A 22,381-nucleotide genomic window follows, 5' to 3' on the forward strand; every position below is an offset into this window, starting at 1 on the left:
AATAAAACGTGTGAAACGGCTTTCAGATGCTAAATATACCTCTTTACAAAAGGAGACACAGCGCAGGAAATAATTGATTGCTACATTTTACACCGAGGAGATGAAATGGACGTAACCATTTCACTCCAAAGCAATGTTATGTTTTAACGTCATATGATAGTGGATTTTACTATTGTTCTATATATAGGACGCTCTAAAAAAGAAAGCAAAATAAGGATCTATAATATATTTTTCTTTCGGATTTTTTGTCATTCACATTAATGGAGACCTATTTTATTTAGCATAAATTCAAAACTTTTTATTTTACCCTTTTTTCCTCTTTTTTTATGTGTTCAAAAAATAAAATGCAAAAAATCAAAATTAGTCCTTTTTGTATGTTTTTAAAAAACAGGTTTATAAAAGTCAAAACTTAAAAGAAAATAGCTAATATAACAAGCAGCTTTCTAGCAATAATATAATGTGAAAGAAATAGTTTAAACATTATTACTTTTTTGGTACAGCCATCATATATGTACTGTCCTGCATAAAGGACAATGGTAAAATATGGGTTAAAAATATATTACAGATGAAACAATGAAGCAACAAATGATATAAAAAATAAATGTTAAATATCCAAGTTTGTGCTCATAACATCACAAATTTTCAGTGTGGTCCAAAAGACACATGTATGTGGTATTCGAGTTTGACTAATAATGCCCTTAAATCCGATTCTTGAATTCAGCCAATGTTTCTAGCTGTGGGGGATTTAGAAAGAGTTTTAACACATCCCTAGAGAAAGAAATCACAAACCATGAGGTCTGTAAATTGAGCAAGTGATGAGAACACTGTACTTCTTTAGCACACTATTGCCCAACCCAGTGGTGTGAGAGTTCTTCATTGAGACATTCAAGTGAATTTTAAAATTGGGATATATACTTGGATATTTAACATTCATTTCTGTGTATCATTTATAATTCCATCAACAATATTTTATGAAATACAGGACTTTAAAACCCAATGAATCATTCCTAATTATCCTATATCATATTTTAAAACAGAATGCATATACTAGTATTTAATAATAAAAATGTTTATACTACAGTACAAAGTTTGAAATCCAAAATGATCTAAAAACCAGATTAACAGCAACTATTTTTTTTTAATTGAAATTTTTTTGTATGCTTTATTCTTGCATATTTAATATTTTTCATAATAAAATATGCAGAGAGTCCAGATTTATAATTTACTTCACAACTAAATAAAAATTTCTCCATATTGAAGAAACAATCATTTATTATGGAAAATGTCTGTATGGTTTATAATTTAGCTCTGTAGCCACTTTTTTGCTTGAGATACATCTCTAACCAAAACATTCTAGTTCGAAACAATGTTGATTTTACATCTACTGAACAATTTATGTCCCTGACACCAACCTGGCAAAATATTACTTATTATTTTTTGCTTTCACAACTGCATGATTATCAACATACCATAACTTAAGAAATGACTCAATTAGTGATGTGTATCAAAAAAGAAAAAAAAAATCTTAGTACAGTAAGGCCCCGCTTAACGCTGTTTTGGTTTAACGCTCTTTTATTTGAATTGTGAGAATCCCCGAAATTGCATGCAGCGTTAGGCTTCCCGATATCCGAAGCAGTTTATCTGTGTTTCTTTTTTCCTAAGGTGTTATATGAACGTATTTTTTATCAACATACTGTAACTTAAGAAATGACTCGATTAGTGATGTGTATCAAAAAAGAAAAAAAAATCTTAGTACAGTAAGGCCCTGCTTAACGCTGTTTCGGTTTAACGCTCTTTTATTTGAATTGTGAGAATCCCCGAAATTGCACGCGGTGTTAGGCTTCCCGATATCCGAAGCAGTTTATCTGTGTTTCTTCTCTCCTAAGGTGTTATACGAACGTATTTTTATTGTTTCAAACATTTGTTGACGTTATTGTAAGTATAAATTTATATAATATAACGATTGATATAGTGACCAATACTATGATTTTTAGTTTTTATCATGGGTGATAATAAAAAACATGAAAATAAAGCAACAAGAAAAAACATTTCACTAGAAACTAAAATGCAAGTGATTTGGAGATTAGATACTAATGAACATCAATCTCAAATTGGTGCTGCATTGAATTTGGCAAAGTAAGACTATTTTTAAGAATAAAGGAAAAATACTGTCATCGGCAACTGCAACTACGACAAGCTCTGCAACTAGAATTACCCGTTCTAGAAATAATACAATAGAAGAAATGGAAAAACAACTTTCTATATGGATTGACGACGAAATTGAACACAATATGCCATTAAGACAATCTATTATAATGGAGAAAGCAAGAAGGATTTTTAATTCTATTCAGGTTGAGGCAAGTGACACAAGTGAAACTTTCGTTGCAAGTCGAGGATGGTTTAATGGATTTAAACATCGAAATAATCATCATAACATACAGATTACAGAAGAAGAAGTAAGTGGTGATACGAAAGTGGCAGTTGAATTCCCAGCGACATTAAAAACAATAATTGAACAAGGAAACTATTCTCCAGAATTGGTTTTTAATGTTGATAAAACAGGCCTATTTTGGAAAAGAATGCCAAAACGAACATTTTTATTCCGTGAAGAAAAACGTGCACCAGGATTTAAAGCTGCAAAAGATCGCTTAACACTTCAACTGGGTGGTAATGCAAGCGGAGATTTCAAATTAAAACCCTTACTTGTTTACCATTCCAAAAACCCAAGAGCGATGAAAGAAATATCCAAATCAACTTTACTTGTAATTTGGGAGTCTAATAAAAAACCATGGATAACTATGAAAATTTTCCAGAATTGGTTCACTGAATATTTTTGCCTGTCTGTTAAATGCTATTGCGCACTACATCATAATGCTCCAAGCCATCCAACGAATTTAACTGACTTAATAACATGCATTCCAGTCGAAGTGGTTTTCTTGCCGCCTAACACAACTTTCTTAATCCAACCAATATCAAATTTTAAGGCTTATTACCTGTTTCGAACATTTAGACAAATATTAATTTAGAAGTCAAACAACAAAAATCAGTGTTATATTTTCAAATTTCACAGGACTAGTTTCGATGGTTTTACCGAACCATCATCCTCAGCTGCAAAAGCGCTTTTGCAGCTGAGGATGATGGTTTTTTGCAGCTGAGGATGATGGTTCGGTAAAACCATCGAAACTAGTCCTGTGAAATTTGAAAATATAACACTGATTTTTATTGTTTGACTTCTAAATTAATATTTTTTTGGCGTGTTATTGTAACTTAGACAGATGTTTGAAAAAACAGAAGCAGAAGAGAAACAATCAATAAGAGAGTTTTGGAACAACTACAATATCATGAATGCTGCAGAAAACATAAACCTTTCTTAGAATGCGGTAACAGACAAATGTTTGAAAGGGGGAGTGAAAGAACATTTGGCTAGATCTAAGCAGCAAGGGCGGAGACACTGGACACTCTGTCGATATGAAGGAAATAGTGGAATTAGCAAAACAAAGCGGTTTGTTTATATCAGGTAAATGTGGAAGATGTCGAAAAAATAGTGCAAGAAACAGCAGCAAGTCTTTCTAATGATGAGCTCAAGGAATTAGTGGACCAAGAAGAACACAAAAATATTGAAAGTAGTGATTTCTGAAGAAGAGCAAAAAGAACTTTCAACAGAGTTTCTAAAAACCAGTTTGATCATTATAACAGAAATTATGGACCAATTTAGTGAAAATGACCCAACTTTTAACAGGAGTTCAAAGGCAAGACGGGGTGTTATGGATGCCTTATACACTTACAGAAAATTGGAAATACAGAGGAGACTGAATGATCTGAAATGTAAACATACCGACTTAGAATTTTATTTATTTTTATATGAATATTCGTTTATTATACTTCTATACTTGTAAAAAATAAATTTTTGTTTTATTGTTGAAAAAACATAATTAATAAATTTAACAGTAAAATACCTGACCAATTTTCTACCTATCTTCCCCTATCCCCAATATTTACATGATGAGATAACCTTGTTTAATGCTGTTTCATATTATGCTCTACTTTGATGGAATGTATACTTTGCATTAAGAGGGATCTTACCATAATTGTATATCCAAGAACATGGTAACTTCTTATGTTGACATCACATGCTTGGCAATGATTACAGACTTCAGCTAACACAGCTGTGAAATGTTGAGTGTGTCGATAAGGAGAAATATTAAAGAAATTTCTTTCTTTATGCAAGAAGTAGATTTTCCAAATGATAATCATAGGAAAAAAGATTACATTTAACCTTGTTTGAATTGAGAATAACTGATTTGTAATTCAGATAAACACAGAATTCTCACCAGAGTTAGTGCAGCCGGAACTGTCACCAGAATTTAAGATAAGCAAAATTTTCAGATTTCAGAGATCCACCAAGAACAAAATTAAGGGATAGCAAAGTTTTTAGAATTTAATAAAGGCACTGAAATGCAAAAATTACAGGAAAAATTTTTAGATTTTAGGGAGGTGCTTAGTAACAGAATTTCAGACCCACAGAAACAACACCGAACAACAAAATGTCCAGTGCTGGTCCTGGAGATGCCTTGGATAATGGTATATGTGGGAATTTATTTATTCGGGACTCAAATAAGTCTAAAGCATATGCAGGAAATATGCATAAGTATAATAAATAACTAAACTAATATAATTATAGCTTAATTTTGTCAATGCAAAATGGAAGCAAGACAAAATTTAGTGGAACATAATGCCATTAGTCGCTAGTCTCAACATAAATAGGCAATAATGTGAAACAGATTCTAACTGATTTTTATGATGATAGCTGTGAATTCAAAGGTTTTTCAGATATCGCAAACAAAAGGCGAAATTTTCCAGTTAATGGATTTTGCAAAGAAATGTGGAAAAGCGGTATTAAATGAAGATGATATAATAGAAGTTTTCCATTGCTATGAAAATGTCTCAATCATCAATTAAGTAATGAACAGCCGAATCTACAGTATGGTTCTAAATCTATAAAATATTGCTACTAAATATGAAGAAAGTGACCCAGATGAAAAGTTGATGAGAATGAAAAAATTTCGCCTCTCAATTTAGTGGAAATTCTCAAAATGACAACTGTAGAGCTTGAACAATACGGCTTCATAAGTGAGCAAGAAATTATGTCTATCGATAGGGAAAAGTATTAACACAAAAAGTGAAGCAACTTAAATTGCCTATACTGAAAGAAATGTTTAATAAGGCAAACAAATAAATATTATGTTTTTTCTTTAAATTTTGATTCCCTCAAAAGTCATAAATGCTTCATTATTTCATAAATCACTATCGTATATTTTATAATTTCTATACATCATGTTACTAAATTTAAACTGATGATCTAATATCCAAAATCCCGGGAAATCCGAATCTTAAACTTTGCACTGTATTTTTTTTTTTTTTTTTAAGAAAAAATATTTCTTTAGTTGAAGAAATCATAGGCAGACACATAAATTGGTAACATCCTGTTTCTCAGCAAAGCAGAATTGTGCTAAATCACTTTTCATGCCATGGTTGTTCAGGGTTCATAGCCACGTTTTAGTTAAAAAAATAAGCACCTATAAGCACTTTTCAAGCACATTTTAAGAAAAAAAATAAGCACCTATCTAATTACATTATACACAACTGCATAACCTTAAAAATTAAGACTCGTAATTTAAAATATGAGAAATGCAGTATTTATTAAGAGAGAATAAGCATTACCTCAACCATGGAAAATAATTACTTTTTTAAAAAAAATTTTAAATAACAGTTAAATTTACAGAACTAGTTTACAATGGGAGAAAAAAAAAAACTATGCAGAACTAAACTATATTACACGATTTAATGATGAAATTTCAGTTCAAAATAGAGGAAATAAATAATAATAAGGCATATTTATTCTATTCGCTTGGAACTTAATAATAAAAACAATTTATTTTCCCACTCATATTCATATTTAACTAATTTAAATCTAAATTCTGAACATTTTCTAAATTTTCATCGTATATCAGTTTTCCTTTAACAGATATCGCAAGCAAAGTAATTTAAGTAAAAAAGAGGAACATTTCTGAAATCAGAAGACAGAAATTTGCTTTATGCTGTCATCCTTTAACAGTAAAAGCTTAACTACCCGCCATACTTGAAAATTGGCGAATATTCGGACAGTCCAGCGTAACTTGAAAAAGAGGAGCGGAGGGGGGATAGACTGTAGCCGTTCTTTAGATTTTTCCGCTAAATAAATGCTTTTGACAGTTCGATATGTGCATCATATAAAAACAAACCAACGGAACAGAAAAATATTCTGTTTTGCAAGCACAGTAAAACTCTTTTAAGTGTTCATAAACAAATCTCGGACAGAACATCAAAATTATTTATTTCTGCAAAATATCGCAAAAGTTATTGCGCAATATGTGCGCCGTAATTCTTCCCTACATGATATTACGCAATCGGATTCAACAGCTGCAGGTATTGGGAGAATAAAGAACTAAATAAAGGAAAAGAAAGAGACTTACCAATCTGGGGTGTTTTTTATTCTAATTTTCAACAGACGAAGTTAAATTTCCGGAATAGAATCATTCTTCGCTTGGGTTAATAGACCGCAAAACTTTTCGTCCTATTCAATCCAGATTGGAAAGTGACAAAACAACAACAACAACAACACACACACACACAAAAAAAAAAAAAAAAAAAAAAAAAAAAAAAAAAAAAAAAAAAAAAAAGTTCCGTTTCTTGTTTTGCAGCAAACTGTAAAAGTTTCAATATTCGAGATTTTGCGGAGAAGGAGAGAACCTCCCAATCTTCGTACTGTATAATGTATTGGCCAAAAAAAAAATGAAATTATTTTGACTATTCGATTACCTTCCCTTTATTTAGGCCATTCCGAATATTATTCCTTAGAAAGCTAATCTGTGTTAAAACACAACCATTTTTGGAAGTTCTTCAGCAGGTACTGCAACTATGTTATTATAAGCATTTCATACATACACTCATAATATAAGCATAACGATCATAATAAACACGAATATGAACTGACCAAGCGGAACGAGAATGCAAATTATTAAGATCTTGATAGAAATTCAAACGTGTGTAGTATTTGGGTGGGAGGAAAAGAATGCCGAATGTACCGAAATTTTCTACTGCTTTGGCAATTCTTTGACCAACAGAACGACGGGCACCTGTCTGTACTCTCCGGTTATGTTAATGCAGAGAAAGGGAGAAAAGCATTTCCGGGAGTATGATTCACGATCTGACATTCCATATTAGGAAGAAAGGTTGTTTAATTAGTTTCGGCTTTGGTATGGGGAAAAATTGCGCGTTCATTTAAAAAAAAGCACTAAAAGCAAAAAATAAGCACTAAAAACAAAAAAATAAGGGCTTTAAAGAAAAAGTAAGCACCTATAAGAGCCTTTATATTTTATTTTCAAATATAAGGACTTATAAGCACTTATAAGGACTGCTACAAACCCTGTTGTTATAATAGGGAAGTACTGGTCTTTTCATACATCTTGAAATTTTTAAAGTACTCAAAAATTGTTCAGCTTCTTTTTTCTTTTTAAAAACTTTTCTTGTTTGATGTGAAAAATCACTTTGAAGATACCAATTGTGATGCTTAACTTTTTCACTAACATTGTTTCCCTCATCCAGGAGGAAAAATTATGCTAAAAATATAAATGAACATAATTTATGAAACAGCTTCATGTTTAACATTTAATGGTAGTTTTCTGAAATTATCATTAACAGTTTTCATATTGGTTTAACAATAATATATGATCTACAACCTAATGAATATAAGTACAAAAACTTTAATATGTATTAAAGAATAAAACTTTCATTAATCTCAAGTTCTAAAATCCTTTCTTGTTTGTAATTAAGTTGTATAAAAGTATACCTTTTCTTTGATTCGAAGTTCAATTTCATCAACTGAAATTTGCTCAGGCAACCTGAAATAATAACAAGAGTAACTGCTATTTTTATGATAAAAATTTAAAAAATAAATAAATAAATAAATTTTAATGAAGTCGTTAAACAGCAATTAAATGAAGTAAACATTTTTGCACATTATTCTAAATGCATTTAATTGTGTTCTTTTGCGACTTTTTTTCTGAATTCTAACAATAGCAACTATACCTCTAGATTTAGTACACATTTCCATAATAATTAAAAAATAAGGGTACTTTTCAGGAATAAACAAAGCTTTGTAAGTGATTCTCTACGTTTAAGTATCATTATTACCTTCTTACATGTAATTAAAAAGTATAATAACAAGTCAAATTATTTAAATGATGGAAATTAAATATTAGAAAAATTACATTAAATTAGTATACCCAAATAATGTATGTCAAAGTGTGGAATGAAAACTTTTTTTTTTTAAATTTTGATTCCTATTATATGGGAATTAAGGAATTACATTAATTTAACTATTCAAAATAAATTCATTAACAAATTAAAAAAATTATTTATAATTTTGCAATATATGCTGCATTTCTACATCAGAATTCTTGTTTAACAGTCTCCATGATTTCCGCATAGGATCAATTCATTATGTAATTTGCTTAACAGATTTGGGCAATGCACACAAGGATTATCAGCTTAAGGGAAGGAACATATTTACAGAGAAATTGGTTCAAATTCATATTAAATATGGGAAAAATCATAAAAATACTCATGTAGTTAGCCTATTTCCCAGAATCAAACCTAGACTAAGCTACCAGAGTTCAGCATTCTTATTTATTTGACCACTAGTCAGCATAGGTCAAACTGCTATGCCATTATTATAACAATATTCACAGACAACTTAAATACTTTAATGATTTAACTTATTTATTAATTTCAGTTGTACAACACAAATTATAGAAATGAATTAAAAACTTTATGTCCTAACATATACACTGTGCATTTGAAAAAGTGAGCATATGCTTTTTTTCTTAAATAATAATTATAATACTTAAAATTAGGCAAAAAAAAAAAAAAAAAAAAAATCGTAGTTTGGAGAACTTTATTTAAAATCTACATTAAAATAAAGTAGTTGTTTTGCCTATGTTAAGTCATTAAGACTATTTAGCTGTAAGATTACGTCATTTTTTCTGTAGTAAGTCATTGCTTGAAAGATGGCACGCATTTGATTAAAGTTGTTGAATAAAATATTTAGTACAGTCCACTTCTAGTTAATTTGAAATTGTTGTATAACAATGCACGCATCGCATGAACACTTTATGGCCTGCCGAGCCACAGGTAAAAGATATCGTTGCTAAAATTAACTTTTTAGAACATTTGTAATACTTTTGTTTGGTTGTATTACGGATAACTTCATATAGAATGTTTGGAATGCTTTCGTTTTCGTGTGGATTACGCAATTAAGATTGAATACTGTGTCATCGTTCATTTCCGGTGTTGCTGTCGAGAAATCTGCAATCACGGTAAGTGATAAATTATTTATTTGTTCATGATGAATGAATTGAAAGCGATTAAAGCTAACAAAAAAAGTTTAAAATGCAGTATCAGAAAGTTTGAAAATAAGGTAAATTCTACAGTGGATGAAGCAGATATTTCCTTATTGGAGTTATACGAATCAAAAATATTAGAATTTAAAAAGGAATTAAGTAACATTTTCGATTCTTTATTTGCACATTGTGAAGAAAAGGACACTGACGAATTCATTAAGGAAAAGGAAAATGTAGTAGATAATCTCGATGAAATTCATTTGAAAATTAAAAGAAAAATTTCTGAGATCCGTTCTCAAAGGAATAGCTGCTCAAAATATAAAATTACCTAAATTGTCTCTTCCAATATTTAGTGGGAAAATCGAAGAATGGATTGAATTTGAGGATTTATTTTCGGCAGTTGTGCATAAAAATAGCAAATTAACTAATGCACAAAAATTGCAATATTTAAAGAGTACGCTTCTATTTCAGGTGTAAGGCAGACGCTTTAAATATTATTCAGTCCATTCCAATTTCAGATTCGAATTATGACATAGCACGGAATCTGTTGGTTGAGCGCTACTGCAACAAAAAAGATTTGATCAATTCTATCATAAAGAAATTAATTTCTATACCTCAAACGAGTGATTCTACTTCGTCGCTTTTAAAATTTATCGATAAGGTGCATGAATGTTTACGATCCTTGGAAGCATTGGAGCAAAAGGTGGAAGAATTTTCAGACACGTTAATTGTTTATTTATTAGTTGAAAGGTTGGATAGAAATACTCGGTGTTGGTGGCAAAGGTCACTTAAAAAAGACGAAATAGGAACGGTTAAACAACTGACACGTTTTTTTAAGGAACACGCTCGCACCCTATCACATTACAAACCTCCGCATGGGAAATCGAAACGTTCATTTAATACCAAAGCTCTTACATCACTTTCAGAAAATTCAAAAAATTGTCCTTATTGTAAAGCTGATCATTTATTGTTGAAATGTGTGCAATTCTTAAATCTAACAGTCAAGAAACGATTTGAATTTGTAAAGACAAAAAAAAAAATTGTTTCAATTGTTTATCTTCGGTCCACACAATCAAGGACTGTAAAAGTTCTAATACATGCAGAAAATGTCAGAAATTTCACAATTTGCTCTTACATTTTGATCGAAATGAAGAAAATTTCAATAAAGCAAATGGCACATCGAATCAAATCACAAACAAGACTAATAAATTAAGCAGTAATCTTTCTCCAAATGCTGATACATTTACTCTAATGGCAAGCAGCCAAAAGGTTAGTGACACTAATGAAACCAACCAAGCAAAGTCCATTAACGGTACTGCGCTGAATATTTCCAGTTCTTTTAATAAACAAGTTCTACTTTCAACTGCAATTATTTTCGTTAAGGGTAATGATGGAAAATTTATTTCGCTGAGAGCCTTGCTGGATTCCGGTTCTCAAAATAATTTTATTACTAAACAAGGTGCTGAGTTATTGAATTTGAAGAAAAGAAAAATAAACGCTTCTATTTCAGGTATCAATGGTACAGTTATGAGTATTAAGGAAAAAGCTATAGCAACCATCGCTAACGCTACTAGAGATTTTATTCGTACCTTACAATTTTTTGTTGCTCCAAAAATAACTCGCGTAACGCCTGCTAGATATATAAACATTCCTGATGTTAAGCCTGATGTTATTCCTGATGCAACTCATTGGTTTAGCTGATCCAGAGTTTTATAAACCTGGTCAAATACATGTTTTATTATCTAACGAAATATTTTTCGATTTACTGGGAACAAATAGAATAAATATGCAAGACCTGATTCTCCATCAGTCAGTTTTTGGATACATCGTTAGCGGGTCAGTACGCAGGCCGCAGCAAGGCAGTGTTAATAATTTTTGTGGGTTTGTGGAAAATGGGGATAATTTATCTGACAACATGAGAAGGTTTTGGGAGATTGAAGGTATTAATGAAGCAAAAAAAGTGAAAAGTCAGGAAGAGGAATTTTGTGAACAGCACTTTCTTCGTACACACACGAGGCAAGATAATGGCAGATATGTAGTGGAAAAGCCAATTAAGGAGGAAGGACTTAGCCTTTTAGGGGAATCGAGAGAAAACGCTAGCAAAAGACCGAATTATCTACTTAAACGCTTCACTCGCAATCCCGTAATGAAACACTTATACGAAGATTTCATTAAGGAATATAATGAATTAGGCCATTCCGAAGAAATTGATGAAGGGGATAGCTCTAGTTTCTCATATTATCTTCCTCACCATGGGGTTTTCAGGCCCGAGAAACCTAGCACTAAACTTAGGGTAGTGTTCGATGCCACTGCTCCTACGACTACTGGAATTTCGTTAAACGATATTCTGCTGAATGGAGGGTTAGTTCAAGACGAACTATTTGATATTATTTGCAGATTTCGAACGCATAAAATTGCCTTCACAGCAGACATTGTAAAAATGTATCGTCAGATTTTGATTAAAGAACATCAAAGAGATTTATTACGCATCTTATGGAAGAGTAGTGAAGAAGAACCAGTTAAGGTCTATAGACTGAAGACTATAACTTACGGTACTTCCAACGCACCATATCTAGCAACACGCACACTTAATCAATTAGCAGAAGATGAGAAAAACAATTTTTCGTTAGCAGCGCCAATAGTACAAAGGGATTTTTACGTCGATGACGTACTCACAGGAGCCCATACTCTAATAGAGGCTAAAGAATTACAGTCGCAATTGATTGACCTATTATCACGTGGAGGAATGCGTCTGCACAGATGGTGTGCTAATCATCCTGATCTTTTGCAGTTTCCGGATGGACAAGAGGAATATTCTTTCAGTAATTTCGATGACGATCAGAGCATCAAAACTTTAGGATTATTATGGAATCCAAGGATAGGTTGTTTTTCGTACAAATCAATGATCAAGAAATCAACTACTTACACAAAGAGAACAATGTTGTCTGATATTGCTCTCATTTATGATCCATTAGGACTGCTTGGTCCAGGGATAACAAAAGCAAAAATCTTCATCCAAAGACTTTGGTTATTGAAGCTTGATTGGAACGATCCGCTACCCGAAGGATAATTAAGGAGTGGCAACTTTTTATTGATTCAATGCAATCTATCAACAATTTGAAAGTCAGTAGATATGTTTTACAGGATAGTTTTTCTGATATACAAATTCATGGATTTTCAGATGCATCAAAACACGCACACGGAGTAGCCATCTATTTACGCTGTAGAAGTCACAATAATTTATCTTCACATTTGCTTTGCAGCAAGTCCAGAGTAGCTCCACTAAAACCGCTGACAGTACCTCGACTGGAACTCTGCGCAGCTGTACTGCTAGCACAGCTTGTTGCAAAGGTGGTGCCTTTATTGAAATTGGACATCAGTAAAATATGTCTGTGGTGTGACTCAACCATAGTGTTAGCATGGCTTCAGAATCCTCCGCATGTACTAAAAACTTTTGTTGCTAATCGAGTATTGAAGATCCAAGAGCTAACACATACATGCCAGTGGAATTATGTGTGTTTAGAGGAGAACCCAGCAGACCTTATTTCCCGAGGACTGAATTTTGACAAGCTGCATGATGCTGATCTGTGGTGGAAAGGTCCTCCATTCTTGAGTGAGGGTGTCATACCTAACAAGAACATTGACTTTGAACAATTAGAAAAAACAGAGACATTTTCTAATGCACTGAGAAAAATAACTGACATTGCTTGTTTATGCACTTTGCCTTCAAAATTTATTGATAATGTCCTAGATATCACTAACAATTATTTAAAATTATTACATATTGTTAGTTATATTTTCAGGTTCATTTGGAACTCTAGGTGTGCAAAACAGAAAGGAGCACAGAGAAGAACAGGAGGAGTAAGTTCAAAGGAGTTAAATGAGGCAGAATCCTTTTTAGTAAGAGAGGTTCAAAAATGTAGTTTTTATTCAGAATACAACTCCCTCGCACAAGGTAAATCCATTAATAATAAAAGTAATCTACTTTCTTTGAACCTTTTTTTGGATGCAAATAATGTAATGAGAGTAGGAGGCTGATTACTAGGGGCCAATGTAATGTTTTCACAAAAACATCAAATAATTTTGCCTGTTAAATGCAAACTAACTAAGCTGATTGCTGAGCATTATCATCAGAAACATTTACACGTAGGTTCGCAAGCATTATTGTGTTTTATGAGACAGAAATTTTGGCCATTACAAGGTAGGAATTTAACTAGAAAGATTACCCATGAATGTATAATTTGTAGTAAAAATAAACCAGTCACTATCGAACAAATTATGGGGTCATTACCTGCAGAGCGCGTAAATCCAAGCTCACTCTTTAATCATGTCGGCACCGATTTTTGCGGTCCATTTTTTATTAGGTACAAGGGACAGAGGAAAGGAACTCTTCATAAGGTATATTTAGCTCTTTTTATTTGCCTTATAACAAAGGCAGTGCATCTCGAACTAGTGAGTGATCTCACCACTGACGCATTTATTGCCACCTTAAAGAGATTTATTGCTAGGCGCGGAAAATGCTCAATCATTTTCTCAGACAATGCAAAAAACTTCGTTGGCGTAAATGCCGAATTGCAAAGAATTAACAATTTAATTAGAAATCTTGACAAAAAATTAGCAGATTATTTAGGTGAAGAAGGAATAGTATGGAAGTTTATTCCCCCACGGACACCTAATTTTGGTGGACTGTGGGAATCTGGAATAAAATCCGTGAAATATCACTCAAAGCGGATTGTAGGTAATGCAAGGTTGACTTTCGAGGAGTTATTAACTGTAGTAACTCAGATAGAGTATGTTTTAAATTCTCGCCCTATTACTCCCTTATCTTCCGATGTAAATGATTTAGAGGCATTAACACCAGGTCATTTTCTCATTGGAAGACCCTTGAATGCTATAGTAAAACCTGAATTAATTGATATACCTGGAAACAGACTCTCAAGATGGAAACGAACTACCAGATTTATCCAGTTGATATGGAATCGTTGGCATAGGGACTATTTAAACACACTACAACAGCGTTCAAAATGGAAGGTAGAACAAATGAATATTAAAATAGGTATGCTAGTACTAGTTAAGGAGGATGAGCTTCCTGTTTGTAGATGGGTGTTAGGGCGCATTACAAGAATTTTTCCTGGAGTTGACGGTAAGGTTAGAGTAGTAGAAATACAGACAGCAAAGGGCATCATTAAGCATGGAATTACAAAAATTGCAATTTTACCCCAAGAAGAAGCTTCCTAAGTTAGTTAAGTGTTAGCTTATTATTATAAAACTTGTATTGTACATTGTATTGTGTATAAAATTGTTATTGAAAATTGAATATTATTATATTGAATTAAGAGATATTATTCGTATTGCATTATTGTATAAGGTAGTAATTGTACAATTTTGTAGGTTATTATGAGTATTATCGCACGAAATTATTGAAGTAACCCTTCAATGCCAGGGGTATGTTAAGTCATTAAGACTATTTAACTGTAAGATTACGTCATTTTTTCTCTTCTTGGCACCTTGCATGGCGCAGATGTTCATTACAGCAACCCTGTAAACGCTTACTCAGTTTTTTTTATTGCTGTTGTTGTTAGTAGTAAGTCATCGCTTGAAAGATGGCACGCATTTGATTAAAGTTGTTGAATAAAATATTTAGTACAGTCCACTTCTAGTTAATTTGAAATTGTTGTATAACAATGCACACATCGCATGAACAGCCTAAATTTTATAATAACACATTTCTCTTTTATTTTTTATTATATATATATATGTAATGTTTTATAGCATAGAAGAAAGAATCCAGTGCTTTAATTTTTGGTTTCCGAAGACACTTTATTGCGTAGCCAGAAGGATGAATGCACAAACCAAAAACCTCCAGATATGGCCATTTCGAAACATAATTTTATTGCAGGATAATTTACATTAGATCAGCTTTCTGTAGATAAGATATTTTTCAATCATAGTTGAATGAAATAATTTCCATGTACACGGGTTTGGTAGTATGACATTATTTTAGATGAGTAAACCTAGCAGCAAAAGCTTAAGAAGCAGAAGGAAAGCTTAAGTGTAAGTGGATGCCGCAATTCGAAGGAAAAAGGGAGGGAGCTAAAGGTTTCAGATCAAGTTAGAAAAGTTTCGGTTTACAATTATTTTGATTGGAAGAGAGGCATCTGCATTAAGTGTTACATAACATGGAAAGATCTTGAATTTGGGAGAACAAATGAACTTAAAGGGAGAGCATAAAATCTAGAATCATTAATTTTAAGGTCGCCAATTAGTCTTAAAGCAGCCATTATATTTTTTATATCTTACATATTCCCCCATAATGTTCAAGATGGAATATATGAGTGATGCATGGCATCTATGATGTTTACAAAACTGTAACTTACTTTTCAGAAATTCTAGTATCGCATATATTCTTCAAACCAGATATCTTTGTTAAAAAATCATAATAATTAAGCTTTCCATATGAATCAACATTAACCTATAAAGAAAAATCCTTCATTAAATACGTATCATACAAGTTTTCATGCTAAAAGCATTAAAAACTACTATATTTTTTATATACAGTACAAAGTTCGTAATCCGGACTTGTCGGGACTTCGGTGATTCCGGATTAGGGGTTTTTCTGAATTATAGATCATCAATTTAAATTTGGTAAGATGACATGCAGAAATTATACAATTAAAAATATGAAACCGTAATTTATGAAATAAAGAGCAATTATGATCTAAAGGGTATCACATTTTACAAAAAAAAAAAAAAAAAAAAAAAAAAAAGCTTAATATTTATTTGTTTACTTTATTAAACATTTCTTTCAACACACACATTGCGTAATGTAAGCGTATTCTTTACGCGCATGCATAAAGTTTGTGGCTTTGAGGTCCAGATTATAGATCATTTCGGATAATGGACGTCCGGATTACGGACTTTGTACTGTAATAGCTTTTAATGTAATAACGGCATTCTTGCGTTATCCCCTCAACTTTTCCACAAAGTCATTGGGACTAATTTTTCGCCAATCTAACACATAAAAAACAATAGCCATTTAAAGAAAATGGTGGGATATTGAAAAATTACCTGAAAAAGCAATGAGTAAACAAAATTAAAAATGGAAGAAACATCCATAAGGAAACATTAAAATTTACATAAAAAACATCCATAACTTAACACTCAGAACTTCATAAAACAGTAATGAATTAACTAAATTAAAAAAGCAAAAAACACCACTTTCTTTCTGTTTTCAACACTTAAATCTCTTTTTACTTGATCATGTGTCCATATGCATCCTGATATGTTAAAAAAAAAAAAAAAAAAAAAAAAAAAAAACACAGAATCGCAGAATTCTCAGCATTACAGAGCAAACCAATACTGCCTCCATGTGCACATCAACCTGCTTGAATTAAAAAAAATGTTAGAGTACTGCACATATTAACTTCATGGAATGTATATTCCATGAAGACAATGCAAATATGCACCAAAAATCACAGATTTTGAAATAAAATATCTCAGTCAATTTTCGTCATACAGGAGGTCAAACCTTTTATGTTTTATTTTCTATAATGAGCATAAAATTTTCCTAAACATATGTAGGAAACTGAGCAATGCATAAAAAAATTAGATTTCATAATATTTACAAAACTGATGTCTTTAACTTTTAAAATGATCAAACATGAATCTTTGCATCATTTAAAACAATTTTGTTACTGGATGTATATGTTGACCAACAATTGGGAAAATATGGGCTGGGTAACGACTGCACATACATTAAAGATTCAGCCTTTCTTAGACTTGAGAAATTTATTCATAAAATAAATGAGATGCGATACTAGTAATCCCACTGTGGTTTGCTTAAACTTTATAACTTTTATGTAAGTCTAATACAAAAATGTTACAATCTTCATCAGAAATCCTATGGGAAAGATGCTTTCTACGTTCATCATATTTTTGTAGGGTCACATACTTTGCCATAATCATAATCACTTAAGCTAACATAGTCCATATAAAAGTACCTACCACAGTGTGGTCCTAAATTGATAAAACAGAAAAATGCAATTATTAAAGCACTTTAAAATAAGTATGCAACTATGTATTAAATCACAACATGAGGACTGTATTGCATATGATAATCATAATGATATTTATCTTAAAACAATGGCAGAAATTATATGGATTTACATGTTATATTACTTCAGCATTCATTCTTGTGCAATACATTGCCATCTTTACATATAATAAAAGAAAGAGTCTGTCTGTGTGTGTGTCTTTTGGTCCCTGTAAGCTAATAGACCCACGGCTACGAAATTTGGTACATAGGTGCATCTAGAAAAGAGCCAGTGCACTTTGAAGCGATTTTTTTCAAAATTAGAATTAGAATTTTTTTATTTTATGTTTTGTGATGAAATCTCGTCATTTTGAGACATAACGGGCTATAGGAAAGCGAGATTTTACTCTACACTCTCCATTTTCACATCGTCATGAAATGTAGGCACATAGCTATTTTACGAGCTTAAAATAAATTTTGTGTTTTAATAAATCGATTAAATACGAATTTATTTAACAACATGAGCTTAACACCTTTTCAACGGGATTTTTTTTTTTAAGTTTATTTTAAAAAATGTACAGTTTAGTTTTCTTTGATTTTTGGACTTGCTAAACTTTCATCCTTGCGACTGCTTTTACAAAAAGAATTTTGGAAAAATAATAATATTTTGTATTTTAAAAAAAAATTTTAAAGTAAAGTAAATTTTCCGAGTACACTTCTCGCATCTCACATTTTTAAAAATGTGATTTTGGCAACAATTTTACTTTCTTATTGTTGTTGGTAGATTTTTGATGAAATTGCATCATTTTGAATAGTTTCATTCTTTTAGAAATGTGGGTTTGGCAACAATTTTTCATCGTATTTCTTATGTCACTGTTTTTAAGAGATTGGCATATTTAATTTTCATTTATACACTCATGTCCATAAATTAAGGATAATTCGGAGTCACGCGGAATTCGAACTCTAAAATAAATATATCACCTGTAAAATCATATACATCTTCAAGAATTATATGCAAATTTCGAGAAGTAACCAGATGACACCGATAGTACATCACAATGATGAGAACGTAATAGAGTGATATTATAAGGAATACAGGCAAAGAAGTAAAATTGTTTGCAGGCGCTTTATAAGCATTTCAGTGCAATAAACGAATAGTTATGACACAAAGGACGCATTTGGAGGATTTTTTACGTGGTAGAATTATTGGCCGTCTGGAATGTGGGCATACCCAACTGGAAGTATCAGACGAACTTGGAATTGCCCAGAGTGTCATCTCCAGGCTTTGCCAACGATTCCAAGATGATGGTAATGTGAGTAGACGTTACAGCACAGGTCGCCCCAGAGTTACAACACCGAATGAGGAAACAACGTATCTGGCAGTTACTGCCAAAAGAAACAGGCGGAGCACAGCCTCAGACCTGTCTCGTCAGCTCTCTTCAGCCACTGGTACAACAATTTCAAGGCAGACCGTGTACAGACGCTTAGGGCAGATTGGTCTATATGCTCATAGACCTGTCAGATGCATTCCACTTACTGCAACTCATTGTCGCCTGCGGTTAGCCTGGAGTAGAGAGCATGCATTGTGGACACCGCAACAGTGGGCTTGTGTGATGTTTTCTGATGAGTCCAGGTTTAGCTTGCAGTCTGATTCTCGCCGGACTTTCTTGCCGGAGAGCTCCAGGTACCCGTTACCACCAAGAAAACATCATTGAACGACACCGTTAGGGTGGTGCAGGAGTGCTCGTTTGGGGTGGAATTATTCTGGATTCCAGAACTGACCTGCATGTTTAAATTGGAACCATGACAAGCCAAATCTATCGGGACGTCATTCTGGAACAACATGTACATTTGTTTCAGGGCGCCATGGGCGCACAATTTGTGTTTATGGATGACAACGTCCGTCCTTACCGTGCAAACATTGTAAGCGAACGCCTTCAATCGGAGGATATCACCCGTATGGACTGGCCAGCATTCTCACCGGACTGGAATCCAGTAGAGAACATGTGTGACATGCTTGGCCGATGAGTTGCAGCCCGTCAACCTCCTCCTACATGTCTACCGGAACTTCAGAGAGTATTGCTTTTTGAGTGATGTAATATCCCTCAAGATCAGATCGATAATTTGATACTCAGCATGCTTAGGTGTTGTACGGACTGTATTGCATCGTCTGGGAGACATACAATGTATTAACAATCATACCAACCATGTAATGGTTTTTTTTTTTTGTAATTTGCTCCAGGGAGAAAAAATCGCTATTTTTTTTAATAATATCAAACATATAGCATCTTTTTTTGCTCTTTACCTTTTGTTTAATAAATAAGCTTTATAAATAAGTCAAATTTGTTTTGCTTCTCTTTCTTTGCATGATTTTGCATTATCCTTAATTTATGGACATGAGTTATATAATACATTTTTATTGATTTTTTTATAAAGTTGTTCTGCAGAGTAAAATTATGCACGGAATTTTTTGTTTTTTGAGTTTATTTCATGTTATTTTTTGCCTATTTCACTGCTTGTAAGATATTGAAAAGTTTTTCATGATTTTTTTTTCAAAGGAAGTTGTCTAATTTTTTTTATTAGGATAATTAATACTAATTCAGAAGTCAAACAACAAAAATCAGCATTATATTTTCAACGCTAACACTGATTTTTGTTGTTTGACTTCTGAATTAGTATTTATTCGGCGTGTTATTGTGTCTTAAGGATAATTAATATTTGTATTAAGGGATATAGCTTATTTCATTGTAATTTTTTTCTCTCAAAAATATAAGATAAAATATCATTAATTATAATTTTCTTTTCAGAATTTTTTGTTTTTTGTATTCTTTTATGTTATTCATTGCTCATTTCACTGTTTTTAAGATATTGAAAAGTACTGAGTGGTTTTTTTAGGAAAGTTCTTAACCTCCTTTATACCATTTGAGTTCTTAAGATTTTGCAAAGGGAAGTTGGTTAATTAATTTATTAGGATAATTAATATTTGTATTAAGGGATACTGATTAGTTCACTGTAATTTTTTTATATATATACATTTTTATTGCTTTTTTTTTAATAAAGTTGTTCTGCACAGCGAAATTCTGCACAGTTTTAAAATTTAATATTTTTCTCGGGTACTGGACATATGTTGAGAGAAAAGTAATAAAATTGCTCTAATTATTATTTGCGTTTTCAGAATATTTTCTAGAAGATTCTTGAAAATATGCCTCAGCCACCAAGAAAAAAGAAATGTTTGTGTGCAAGACGAGCAAGTGATAGAAAACGTGGAGAATTATCCTGGGCAAATGAAACATCCGAAGAAAGAGAATTGAGACGAGACGAGAGAGGGATAGAATATTTAGAACAGCAGCAAGGGAAAGGCCTGAAGAAACAAACATAAGGCAAGAAAATAATAGGAGGGCTACAGCACTAGCGAGGTCAAGGGAAACGTGCAAAGAAAGAGAATCAAGACAAGAAAATAATAAGAATACTACAGCAGTAGCAAGGGCAATGGAAAAACCCGAAGAAAGAGAAAGAAGATAAGAAAATAATAGGAGGGCTAAAGCACTAGCAAGGTCAATTGAAAGTCCCAAAGAAAAAGAATCAAGACAAGAAAATAATAGGAATACTACAGCAACAGCATGGGCAATGGAAACACCCAATGAAAGAGAAAGAAAGCAAGAAAATAATAGGAATACTACTGCAGCAGCGAGGGCAAGGGAAATGACTGAAGAAAGAGAAACAAGAAAAGAAAGGGATAAGATGTTTAGAGCAGTAGCAAGGGTAAGGGAAACATCTGAAGAAAGAGAAGGTAGACTACAACAGGATCGATTTGCTACTGCTTCTGCTCGGTTGCAGATATGGAGAGAAAAAGAAAATGCAGCATTCTTCTATAATCCAGCAGTGGATTATGCTTCTGATCCAGCATGTGACATTGGATCAATGTCAAAAAGATGCTAGCACTGTGCTGCTATGAAGTGGAAAAGTGAAACTCAAGGTATGTGTTGCAGTGCTGGAAAAGTTCACCTGCCTTTATTGATGGATCCTCTAGATATATTATATATTATTCCGTATGGATTATATGCAAATTTGTACCAACAATATAATAGTCTTACACCAGCAAAGTATAGTACCGGTACTAATCAGTATTGTGTTAGTATTAATACCAGTAAAGTATTGTATCAGTATTGTAACATTTAAATATTATATATCCACATTTGTATCAGTAATGTAACAGTCGTAATTGAGTAAAGTATTGTATCAGTATCAGTATTTCCCATTTACAATTAATCACTATTAGTCAGTATTGAATGAGTATTAATACCAATAAAAGTGTTGTATGAGTATCAATATCAGTAATGTATTGTATGAGTATTAATATCAGTTAAGTATTGTATGAGTATTAATACTAGTATTGTATATGCATATTTGCTCGTGCATATATCGCATGGGCAATAAAAACAGTCTTACAATCAGTAAAGTATTGTATCACTAATATATCAGCCTTGTATCAGTAGTGTATCAGTTATATTTCATCAGTAATGTACAAGTAATGTAACAGTAGAACATTGATCTATGATATTTTAATTCTCATTTTTCTTTTTTTTGGGGGGGGGGGATCTCTGTAACGTATAATTTCGTGGATTTATTTACCGACTTGTGCAAAATCATTCCCATTTAATCAGTAATAATATTCAGTGTTATATCAATGTATCAGTACTGTAGCAGTATTAATCAGTGTTAATATTAGTATTATATCAGCCATTTATCAGTTCAGCATCTGTCATGTTTGTTTCAGTAATGTACCAGTTATGTATCTTGAATATTAATCTGTAACTCTGTAACATATTATATTGTATGTCTTGTCGTGCACGTTGAATACCTTTCAGGTGGCATTATGTATTTTGAAGGGGTGCTATAGATAGTGGTG

At 32.3% G+C, this 22,381-nt stretch overlaps 1 protein-coding gene across 1 annotated transcript in view; it reads right to left on the minus strand.

Annotated features, from left to right (window-relative positions):
- The window catches only part of LOC118199710 (EF-hand calcium-binding domain-containing protein 6-like), a 100,950-nt gene that overhangs the window by 43,176 nt on the left and 35,393 nt on the right, over window positions 1-22,381 (minus strand). Inside the window, exons 5-6 of the mRNA XM_035371623.2 lie at window positions 15,818-15,912; window positions 7,889-7,940 (exon numbers count right to left, since the gene is read on the minus strand). Coding sequence (XP_035227514.2) covers window positions 7,889-7,940; window positions 15,818-15,912 — 147 coding nt within the window. The remainder of the gene's footprint in view (window positions 1-7,888; window positions 7,941-15,817; window positions 15,913-22,381) is intronic.

This window comes from Stegodyphus dumicola, chromosome 10 (assembly GCF_044657685.1).
Source record: "Stegodyphus dumicola isolate Sdum_Otavi_A_Nest chromosome 10, ASM4465768v1".
NCBI classification, from domain to species: Eukaryota; Metazoa; Arthropoda; class Arachnida; order Araneae; family Eresidae; genus Stegodyphus; species Stegodyphus dumicola.